At 38.8% G+C, this 12456-nt stretch overlaps 1 protein-coding gene across 2 annotated transcripts in view; it reads right to left on the bottom strand.

Moving 5' to 3' along the window:
• RTN3 (reticulon 3) overlaps positions 1-12456 on the bottom strand; it is a 62696-nt gene that overhangs the window by 29196 nt on the left and 21044 nt on the right. Inside the window, exon 3 of one of the 2 annotated variants that reach the window (XM_018043170.1) lies at positions 5434-7737. The exons of the other annotated variant lie outside the window; for it this stretch is intronic. Coding sequence (XP_017898659.1) covers positions 5434-7737 — 2304 coding nt within the window. The remainder of the gene's footprint in view (positions 1-5433; positions 7738-12456) is intronic. 2 annotated transcript variants of the gene reach the window in all.

The raw sequence follows: 12456 nt of genomic DNA, 5'->3' as shown, positions 1-12456 counted from the left end.
AGCGAACAGGGCCTACTCCCCAGTGGTGGTACGGGGGCTTCTCACTGTGGCAGTGTCTCCTGTGGCGGAGTAGAGGCTCTAGAGAGCACAGGTTTCAGCAGTTGCAGTGCATGGGTTTAGTTGCCCAGCAGCATGTGGGGTCTTCCTGGACCAGAGATCGAAAAAACTGCTGTCCCCTGCATTGTAAGGTGATTCTTAACCACTGGACCACCGGGAAAGGCCTAATAATAAGTCTTCTATTAAAATTTTCACCACCCTGTCAGACGCCAACTTCAGTCTTCCTCTGGCAAGAAACAGTAAAAATAGAAAATTAATTTCATGTTGTCTCTTCTTGGATGTGTCAGTCCTTTTTGGAATTGGCCCACTTTTGCTCATTTTCCCAGTGCTTTCAGGCCTCCCTTTCTGTACCCGTGCCCTGTGGCATGTGGGATCTTAGTTCTCTGATCAGGGAAATGAACCTGTGTCCCCTGCGATGGAGGTGGAGATGCTTCTTTAAAAACAGTTTCAGTTATTTATATCCTTTGGTCTCTGTTGCTGTGTGCAGGCTTTCTCCAGTTGCGGAGAGCGGGGACGACTCCCCGTTGTGGGTGCACGGGCTTCTCACTGTGGTGGTTTCTCTGGAGCACATGGGCTTCAGCAGCCACGGCACAGGGGCGCGAGAGTCATGGCTGACAGGCTCTAGAGCGTGGGCTCCGTGCTGGTGGCACATGGGCTTAGTTGCTCCGCTGCATGTGGATCTCCCTGGACTAGAGATCAAACCAGTGTCCCTGCATAGCAAGGCAGACTCTTACTGGACTTACTGGACCACCAGAGAAGTCCCAACAAAGGTCCAGTAAAAGCCTACTTGGCCACATTGCAAGAAAAATCACTGTGATCTTATTTTTAAAAATTTACTTCAGAATCACACTGTGTGTAGGCATACAGATTCACTTATAATGACATGAAAATAAGTATTATTCCGAAAACCTTGTTTTTTAACTTGTTTTTTCTACTTTAAGTATTCATCATATAATAAAAACTCTAGTGTTAAATAATAGTTTTTATTAATAAACTATGAACATTTTTGCATAACAGAAGAAACTCCAACTTTGACAGCAAATTGATAGTAACTAGAAAAATAAAGCACATACACAGAAAGTGAAATTGATAAGCAGTGGCATACGGACCCAAGAGAAATATGTGCATATGTATAAAAACAGATGAGTACAGGATGTTAACTTCAGCAATGTCTAGTAATAGTAAAATATAGAAAATAACCCAAATATTAGTTAAAAGAAAAATAATATAGTAATAAAATGGGTTACTACACAGCTATTAAAATAAATAAAATGACAGATACCTCCACATGAAAAGAGTTAAAAAATCTAATATTGAATGAAACAAGTTGCATAACAAAATAATATTAATTTATTTTGGGGGTGAGCTCTGCATGGTATGAAGGATCTTAGTTCCCCCACCAGGGAACTAAACCCATGCTCCTAGCAATGGAAGCACAGATTTTTAACCACCAGAACACAAGGGAAATCCCAACAAAGATAAAATTAATAAAGTTTTAAAAGCACAAAAAATACCATATATGCATACACTTAAAATGTAGTGGAGCAGAAACTAACACAACACTATAAGATAATTTCCCTCTGGGAAAATGGGTCAGATGGTAATCAAAGGGTCCTTTAGTTCGAAAGCAAATATTAATTAACAATAGAAGTTAATTCTAATATACAGAAATACAAGTGTATTTCTTTTTGTACTTCACATCAACCTATAACAACTCCAAAGGCTATATAACATTTAACGGTACAGATATGTTACACACTCCAACAATCTTTAATTGTTAAGGCACTAAGATACCCGCCACTACAAAGAATATCTCTATAGTTGCTTTTGCACATAAATTTCTTTTCCCCTTAGAATACATACCTAGAAACAAAATTGCTAGGTCATTTCCAGGTCTGTTATATACTGCCATATATACCACAGAATAGCAAAAGAAAAATAAAATACCATTAATTTTTTCATAGCTTCCTTTGCCTATTTTCCCCAACAACTTTAGGCAGAATATAATTACAGAATTGGTTTTACTTTAGAAATGAAGACTGCTCAGATACACTGCTTAGAGCTAGATGCTGGTATATATTAGTAAAATTTACATCTTAAAAGATTTATTCATGATGTAAGACAATTTTAAAAGGTTTTTAATTCTGAAACCTTCAAAGGAAGAACTTTTAGCTTCTTGGTCTAATTATACTAGTTTTCATTATCATCTAAAAATGTCTATTAATCATAGAATTTCGTCAGTGACAAAACGACTTAAACGTCCATAGTCCTTTTCATCTCTCACACTAGATTAAATAACTCAGTTGAGATTTACTAATAATTAGTATTTACATAGTACTTTATTTACTACAGGATCTTCCTTGGTGGCTCAGACGGTAAAGTATCTGCCTACAGTGCGGGAGACCTGGGTTCAATCTCTGGGTCGGGAAGATCTCCTGGAGAAGGGAATGGCAACCCACTCCAGTATTCTTGCCTGGAAAATGCCACGGACGGAGAACCTGGTTAGGCTACAGTCCATGGGGTTGCAAAAAGTAACACCATGCTGCTGCTGCCGCTAAGTCGCTTCAGTCGTGTCCGACCCTGTGCGACCCCATAGACAGCAGCCCACCAGGCTTCCCCGTCCCTGGGATTCTCCAGGCAAGAACACTGGAGTGGGTTGCCATTTCCTTCTCCAATGCATGAAAGAGAAAAGTGAAAGTGAAGTCGATCAGTCATGATCCCATGGACTGCAGCCCACCAGGCTCCTCCGTCCATGGGAGTTTCCAGGCAAGAGTACTGGAGTGGGTTGCCATTTTCTTCTTCACTATGAAGAAGGGCAAAATGCCACAATATTAACAAAGCAAGATGCCAAACCAATTTGGCTAATTGTCAAAGGCCACACTAAAGCAGGAATTTGCCAGAATTAGACACTGGATTGTTACCTAATTTCTATATACCTCATCACCTCAAAAACCTATGTTTAAGAATTTTGACAACAAGTCATGAAGAAAACTAGTATTTACCAGGGTCAGAGAAACGGTATTGATGATCACCTACTTCAACATCCTCACTTTATAGATAAGGAAACTAAAGCCCCAAAAGGTGATATAACTTAATTGTTTAAAGTCACATTTCTAGACAGTGTAAAGCAACAATACGGATTCAGGTCTCTTTAATCCAAGTTCAACTATCTTCAACTTCTATAGTATAACAGCTATCCTTAACTGCCATTTCACACTTTTGAGTGTATAAAAAAGCCTCAATGTTTTCACAGATAATTATTAACAATGCATTCAGTAACAAATAATGATCCAGGACCTACTATATGCCAGGTCCTGTACTTGCTGCTAAATGAATATTTACTATATACTGGGCCCAAGGCAACGGCACCCCACTCCAGTACTCCTGCCTGGAAAATCCCATGGGCAGAGGAGCCTGGTAGGCTGCAGTCCATGGGGTTGCTAAGAGTTGGACACAACTGAGTGACTTCACTTTCACTTTTCACTTTCATGCACTGGAGAAGGAAATGGCAACCCACTCCAGTGTTCTTGCCTGGAGAATCCCAGGGACAGGAGAGCCTGGTGGGCTGCCGTCTATGGGGTCGCAGAGTCGGACACGACTGAAGCGACTTAGCAGCAGCAGCAGGCCCTCTAAAGAAAGCTGAGCACTGAAGAATTTGATGCTTTTCAACTGCAGTGTTGAAGAAGACTCTAGAAAGTTCCTTAGACTGCAAGGAGATCAAACCAGTCAATCCTAAAGGAAATTCATCCTGAATATTCATGAGGACTGATGCTGAAGCTGAAGCTCCAATACTTTGGCCACCTGATGCGAAGAACTGACTCATTAGATAAGACCCTGATGCTGGGAAAGAATGAAGGCAGGAGAAGGGGATGACAGGATGAGACGGTTGGATGGCATCACCAACTTGATAGATATGAGTTTGATGAATCAAGGAGCTGGTGATGAACAGGGAAGGCTGGCGTGCTGTAGTCCATGGGGTTGCTAAGAGGTGGACAAGACTGAGTGACTGAACTGAATGAACTGAGGCCCTTTATAACCTGCATTTACACTTTTAATCTTCACACTATTATAAAGTAAGTACCATTATTATCTCTATTTTAAGGATTAAGATTTAGTAAGGTTAAATAACCTGTCCATGGTCTTTGGTAAGGAAATACCTTTATAAAATAAGAAGTAAATGGTGCCTTTCTGCCACAGGCTATGATGGGCAGCAGTCATGGTTCTGCAGCAGCCTATGGCTGTGGACTTCAAGGTGACCCACAGATCCCAGCAGGTAACCTAACCAAGCAAGCAAGTTAGCGGTACCCTGGCTGGTAGAAGTGACCGGAGGGAAGTGGCTGCAAAGGACTGAGCCCCTTTCTTATTCTGTGCATAATAAAACCTTTACAGGGGAAAAAAATATGGTACAACCTCATTTAAAAAGTTTCTCTTAACAAAAATCTCATTTTCTTTTAAATATTATAACTCTGTGTCTGATTTCATTTGAAAGAGTAATCTATTGCTTAAGAAGTTTGGAAAACCACAGAGCCCTGCATAGCACCTAACTCTGACCACACTGATCATACACCAAGTGCAGAACCTCATATCAGATGAGAGGTTGGGGCTTGATTCTGGAGGCTTTATAGATCTTTTTTTCATTACACTAAGACACCAGAACAGAGAGCATCTGAAGTAATTTAAATGAAGGTCAACAGCTAGGAAAGTAATCACTCAAATAAACAGAAGACAAGCAGAAGGGCTTCTAGTACCATACAAAGAGTTTTGACCTGAAGAATGTCAACAAGGTCCAAAGTAGAACAATGCATGAGTTCTCCTAAAGCATCACTGGCACGACTGTACTACAGTACTGGTTACCTACTTTCAGAGCATAAAATCTCTGTGGTATAAGATCAAATTAATTAAAAGTTTCATTTATTATCTTCCCAGCAGGAATTCCTTTCTCTTTGATTGCTAAATAGATTTTACAAGGGCTAAGCAAAATACCTAAGGGCTAAGCAGTGCTACTATTACGGAGATTTTATAATAATCTGTGCAAATAAGAGCCTAGTGATAGTCTTAAAAGCAGCAATCTCCCCTACAGTCAACGTATAATGAAAAAACTGGACCATGACATTTTTTTCCTTTAGGAGAATATTAATTTTAACAAGTAGTCTCCTGCTTTGGGAAACATTTGTATAAGAAAACCAAATCAAACAACCATTAAAAAAAAAATCTACCTTTCCCCATTATATAGTATATTTTATTCTAGCTATAATTTAATGATATAAATCAGAGACTAAGAAAAATGGCCCTCTAAATAATCAATCATAGCTGAATTAACCACATGCAATATTTCTTTTTTTTCCCACATGCAGTATTTCTAACGTAAGTGGTTACCTGATACGTCTGTCAGAAGTCTTGTTAGGACAGGCTCGTTTACCGGCTCAGTCTTGCTAAGGCTGGAAATAGCCTCTACCCTAGTAGTTTCCTTGATAATAGTGGGCTTCCTGGAAATCTCAAGATCAGATCCAGTCTTGACATCTTTGTGTTCCAGGACATCAGCTGATCTCTGTGGCCAGGAAGATTCTTTAACATTTGTTAAAGTCTGTTTGAATATTTCTTCAGGAGAGTCTCCTTTATCCTGTACAGAAGCTGACTTCTCCACCTTCCTTTCACTCAGTTCTTTAAGTGCTTTGATTGTGAGCTGTTCTTGTTCTAAGTCGAGAGATGCTATTGGAGTACCTTGGGTAGGGAAAACTTCCAGAAGCTTACTCCCATTTGTTTCTTTGCTTTGTTCACTGTATTTGCTTTCTTTGTTTTTAATTTCAGAACCACCTGACTTACTCCCATGCAAAACATCTAGAGGAAGAATTGTTTTAAAGTCCTTAGTCTCCTCTGATGTTGCTTCAAAGGTATTGCCTTCAACTTTACCTACTATTCCTTTCTCTCTGGTTTCTGTAAAGGCCGCCATCAGGTCCTCTGGGGAAGAATCATCTAGATCTTTCACATTTTTTTCATGCAATGACTCCAAATAGGCAGAGCTTGTCCCACTTTGTGTGAGTTCTGTAGGAGCTGCTTCTGAAGGGAGTTCTGGGTTCTCAGCTGCAACAGGCTTTTCAGGAACAGCTTCATGCTTACTACCTGACTGCTTCACTTCTGACGTGCCATTCTTATTAGACACTAGTGAACATACTGCTTCACCTGGGCTCCTTTCCAGAGGATCAGGCCGAACTTGTCGTGGCTCAGAGTCACTGACCGACCCTTCAAATTTTTCAGATGTTCTGTCTTTCTTGTTACAACTGAGGATCTCTTTGACTTCTCCATCTGTTTTTACAACAGGACTTGGGATGGAAACAGGTTTTTCAGCCTGAATTTTGTTGCTCTCAAATGAATTATCTGCTGTGAGGTCCTCTATTACTGTGTCATCAGATTCACCAGAACTATCAGCCTCTGTCACTTCTCCCAACACAGAGGTCTGCCAGCTCATTCCACCTTTCAGGTGGCTGTCGGGTAAAACTACTTTATCTGTGGCCACTCCAGAACCAAGAGAGACACATTTCTGCAGTGGAGAGCCAGGTGACTCTGAAAGTGTGTCGTCTCTTTTCTGCACACCTTTGATAGTGACTTCCTGTGTGGAATCAAAATGGTCTGGCACGGCATTTTCCTGTGGGAGAGGTGTTTCAGCCCAGTCACCTGGTGATTTAGTGTCAGTAGTGCTTCCATTCATAGAACATACAGGAATTTTCTGAGTGTTTGTTTTAAGATTTACAACAGGAATTTCTGAATTATATTCACTTGTGCCAAGTCCTGTAGTTTTTGTGTCGTACTCAGCTTTATCACTCTGCTGTTTCACTTGGGGAACCAAATCCCAAGTCAGTACTTCATTAGTAAAGTTATGCATATCATTCACACATCTAGATACCTCCTCCAATGCTGCAGTTGTATGTGAAAACTGCCTGGTGAGCAATGCAGAGGCTGGGTAACGCCCTGCTTCTTTCTTTCTCAGTGGAAATACTTTGTCATTAGACTCTGAAATGTCTGCAGGTGATTCTCTACTAGTATGCACTGCCCAGCTACCAAAATCATTTATGCTTTCCTTATATAAGTCTTTAAATTCTTTGTCAAATGCTGCTTTGTCAATAATTACTTCAAATGGTGATTCAGGGGAATCCTTTTCCATAACACCACCTCCTGAAGCTTCAGAAGGAGACAAGGAATACGGACAAATTCCTTCTGCTTTAGGCTGCTGGGTGGCTGGCTTCTGGGCTGTCAGCACGGTGAACTTGTCATCTGCATCCAAGGCAGTTATATCATCCTTATTTGGTTCCTCATTTGGGCTCCTAGACTCTTGATCTTTATTTATCTGTTGTTCCATTTGACCAACTTCCTTTGAGAGAAAAGCAGGATGACCCAGGAAGCTGAGTGGAATGGAAGGACGGTCACAGTGAACTCCTTCTGCAGCAGAAACTGGGGAGTCTTCTGTGTCTTTACTGGTCCCCAGAGGCTTTCCCATCTTTTTCCCATCTAGAAGAGCCAAGCAGTCTTTTTCTTCTTGGGCTAAAAGAATCTGGCTGCCTAACATTTTGCTTTTTACTCCAGGTAGTATTGTAAGGTCAGTGTTACATATTTCAGAAGATGAACAAGAGGAGGCAGTCATGATTTCTGAAGGTGGCTCATCAGAGCAAAGAGAGCTCAATCCCTCTATGGCCAGAATTTGAAAGAAAAACAATTGTTTACCAGGTACAATTACACATTAGCTAGTCAGGCCAAGCAGCATGCTTTTTATTTTTAAATTCGCATATATATATATATATATATATATACACACACACACACACAGGATGTATATATACATACACACACATAAATATGTAACAAAAACAATGATCAACAGTTATCCTATAGACATGCATAAAATCGCCAGCAGTGAAACAGAAAAGGCTTATCATGCTACAAACTGCAAATGACAAAAAATTTTCATGACAAAATACTTATCAATCTACATTTTCCCTTTAATGGTAAAGCATGAAGAAGGTTATAATAAAGACTGGATAATCTGGGGAAGTGTTTATTCCTTTTCCTTTGGTATTTAGTAGCGCTATTCAGCAGAAACAACGTAATCCATATAAAACAAACATATTATGAAGCACTGATACACTCTCATCTGTAGGTGGAACAATTCAGAACACACCCCTTTTATAAAACCACTGGTAAGAGCCTATCTGAAGAGGAAAACAAGTGATGAGAGTTTTTCTTTCCCCAAGAGATACAGTAGACCCCCCCAGCCTGAAAATCAGGCTAGAAGTACTCCATCCTATCCACAAGGAAGGTGGGCCCCAGGTAGAGAGGGCCTTAATGTTTTAAAGGGTACTGAAAACGTTGGTCTGTTCCAAAATCTCTTGTACCAACTTGTCAACTGAAAACTGAACTGTGTACCCTGGTTTCCTTTATTAAGAAGAGTGAACTCCAGAAAATCTTTTAAAACAGAAAATACTCCCCTAAAAGCAATACATTAATTAGGTCTTATCGGTTTTCAATATCACAGTAGCCACTGATTTACCACTGTTTTCCAACTCTCCAACCTAGGAAGTTTTTTTTACTGGAGAAAAGATCAGAACAACTGTCCCAAGGGCAGCAACGATGTCACCATCGTTCTCATACACTGTTGTATCTCTGGAGCTGGAACAAAGTAGGTCTTAAACAAAGAGTTCCAAATGAATGAATCAAAGATTCAGCTTGCTCAGGTGAGCCCTCAGGACAGAAATGCCTTCCTTGAGCGTGAATGAGCAATTGGGAAGATGTGAGAGAGAAAAACTTTTGCGATTACTTTTATTCAACTTATGTTTTTTCATTTGAGAAGCTGAGTAATAATTAGACAAAAGCAAAAGTATGACTTTATTCTATTCAAAATCATTTTATAAAGATGAAAAGAAACACTTAAATATCTTATTGCAAGAGGCAAAATTCTACTATTACAAAAATGTGTTTCCAAATGCCAGATAAAGTTCCTATATTTTAAAACATTAGTGAAATCTGATGTAACAGGATCTCTGACCTTTAGCACAGTGTAACCATAATCTGGGGGAAAAGTCTTCGAAAATTGAGAAAAAAATAATTGAAGTTTGGTGGTACAAATTGTACCCATGACATAAAAGTAAGCTATAATTTATATTTAGTTCTAATGCAGTAAACATGGCTTTGCATCTGTCATTGTACAGTATGGATACACAGCAAGATTGATTAAGGATAAATGAAGCTCACCACTGCAGGTTAAAAGGTTTCAAGACCTGAAATTTAAAGAACTATGGACTACATTAATATCAGAATATTCCAGTCTGAGCTATGTATTATTATCGAATTTACTGGTGAATGTTTCTACCAGGAGACATTTAATGAACTAAATCTGGAATAAGGTAAAACTGAGACCCCCTCCCTTCAAACGAATGGAATCTTGAACAACACTGACTCCACCTCTCACAGGGAATGCTCAGCTTATATGTTTTATAGAGATTGAGATTTCAGATGAGTTAGACTTGTCATTTTACAGACACAAGTAGACAGAATGAATTAGTAATAATTCATGGTGAATTACTAAGTGCCACTATCATGTGCCTGACCCTGTTTTAGAATCTAGATTAAAAACCAGTGAACACAGAAAAAATCCTTGCTTTTGTGGAGCTTACAGTACAGAGTGGGAGACAGAAAAGAAGCAAAGTCAACAGATAAAATGATGATGATGACGATGGTGACGATGGATTTGATGAAATGAAAAAGAAAGCAACTGATACTGGTGCTAATGAAAGAATGCACACAGTATCAGAAACAAAAAAAACACGTATGGTAGGGAGCTTCCTGGTGGTCCAGTGGTTCGGACTTGATGCTTTTCTCTGCCAGCAAGACCTGGTTGACAAACTAAGATCCCACAAGCCCATGTGGTGCGGCCACACACACAAAAAGAGGATGGTAGAAATGTTCTATGCTTTGTCAGGACACAAAATTCTCAGTTTTCTAAGCCTTGTTTCTCTTCTAACTTCCTTGAACTCTTAACACTCCAGAAGTTTAGAATTAGGTATATAATAATCTGAGGTAAACTAGATTAGGTTCGAAATCTTATTCTCAGAATACCAAGTTCTCTACTGAATGCCATAACTTCTTGACAGACTTCATTTTACTGAAGATTCTTTAATATGACATAGCTATTATATACACAAAAATAGCTTTATCATGTTCCCTAATGATAATGTGACAATACTTGGAGCAGACAGTGTTTTCTGAAGGGACAGGTTTAGGGGCTAAACAGAGTATGATGCTGCATTCTTTCCTCAGTAATTAGGAGAGTAATTCCTCAGCTAATAGCATCTATTAGCTATTACTCTAGATATTAGCTCTCATGACAGTCAATCAAGCTTCCCCACATGTAGCAAAGTAAGTTAGCATTTTTGCTTTAATTTTAATAATTATCTTGCTTAGAATTTCAGCAAATGGAAAGAAGTTCATTTGGCTAATTGAAATTCTAACAAACTTGAACAGAGCTGATTTGTATCAAGACATGCAAAAAACCAGTCTGGAAGTAAAGTGCTTACAACGGTAAGAAAACATTAAATAAAACAAAGACCAGAATCTAATAGGTCTTTAGAAACTAAGCTCCATTGGCAAAGACTCTTCCAATTAGTCAGCATGACACTTAATAGTCATTACTCAGAAATCTCCATTTACGTATATTATCTTAAATAAGACTAGGAAATTAAGTTGGCGGTCATACTCTAAATTTCTAGACCACTCCCAAACCCAAAAGTTGCAAAATCCTTTCATCACACTTACTAATGGTGTGTGGCCTTGTCAAGTTGCTTAATACCATCTGAAAATTGGGATACTAAAGCACCTAACTTAAGAATAGCTATGAGGATTAAATTGAGTTAATATATTAACTCAAAATTTTGACTGGAATAAGGCAAAAGCTCCATTTGACTAGAGAATCTTGCATGGAAATTGAAAAAGTTTCCCCCCTTCTATATCCAGAGTATTTTATCTCACAGAACAAGATGTAGTTAAGGTGCTAAGTCATGTCTGACTCTTGCAATCCCATGGACTCTAGCCTGCCAGGCTCTTCTGTCCATGGGATTCTCCAGGCAAGAATGCTGGAATGGGCTGCCATTTTCTCCTCCAGGGGATCTTCCAGGCCCAGGGATCAAACCAGAGTCTCTTGCATTGCAGTTGTATTCGTTACCGCTGAGCCATCAGGGAAGCCCAACCACAGGATGAAGAAACAACTTTTAACCGAATACTGTGTATGTGTCAAGTGAATACTCTGAATTGAAAAAGCCTCTTCATATACTGTCTACTCTATCCTTCAAAATATCTTCTCTTACTCTCCAAACTGTCTTTTAGAAAAGGGTTTAGTATTTTTTTATTCAAGTGTTTTGTAACTTAATAATGAAAACACAATGTGATCTAGAAACAGGTAAGCAATAATAAATATTGTATATTACACTTCTTCCTTAAAACAGTGAATAACTTGGGATTATGCTAGTTACCATTAGGTTACTACCCAGCCTCAGGAAATTCATTACTTTTAGTTGGTAATATAGAAAAAGCATACACCAGTGAAGAAAGGGTGCCAGCCTGTAGTAAGCCACTAAGTTACGTTTTCACATACATACTATGCTTATTCATACAAGGGAGGCTTGAAATATTCAGGTATAGGTTTTCCTACACTTGAATTTTCTCACGTTCACAAAACAAGAGGGAAAGACAAATAATCGTGCAAAACAGTATCAGCAATTTTCAGCCAAAGCATTAAAATAGGAAGTTAGCCAGCAGACACTTTGCAGCCAAGCTAGATCCTAAACAAAAAGTCTATTTTGTACAAAGAAAAATGTTTTGCTTTTGTAAAAAAAAAAAAAAAAAAAAAAAAAAGGCTGTAACTGGCAATTTTTTTTTCCTCAATGCTTGCCCCAAAGTTCAGTGTTTAACTTCCTATTCCATATGCCTACTGCATTACTCAAATTATTTGCAAATATACACTACTGCAAATGTGCTTCCAATTCTGGGTGGTGGATAGATCCTTCTTATAATCTTATTTTCACCCACTTTTCTTCCAATGTTTTCTACAGAAAATTGTAGTATTTTCCAGCCTCTACTTTTAATCAAAGATTTCAAAAGGAGAAACCAAATTTGATTTTGTAACTGATGGAGGGAGTACATCCCCCAGATGATACTAAATTACAACACTAACAGCAATAATACGCTTAAAATGGTCATTTCTGCCTCTGGTGTTCTCATGTTAACATGACATCCTAAAAAAACTGTAAACCTTAAAATATCACTAATACATCATCTTCACTGGAGGTAATGGTTATAATATATGGACTTCAGAGTCCTAGGTGTATCATTTACTCACTGTGTGACCTTGAACAAGTT

Source organism: Capra hircus, chromosome 29, assembly GCF_001704415.2.
Source record: "Capra hircus breed San Clemente chromosome 29, ASM170441v1, whole genome shotgun sequence".
Classification (NCBI taxonomy): domain Eukaryota; kingdom Metazoa; phylum Chordata; class Mammalia; order Artiodactyla; family Bovidae; genus Capra; species Capra hircus.
This window is presented reverse-complemented; position numbering and strand designations above follow the sequence as displayed.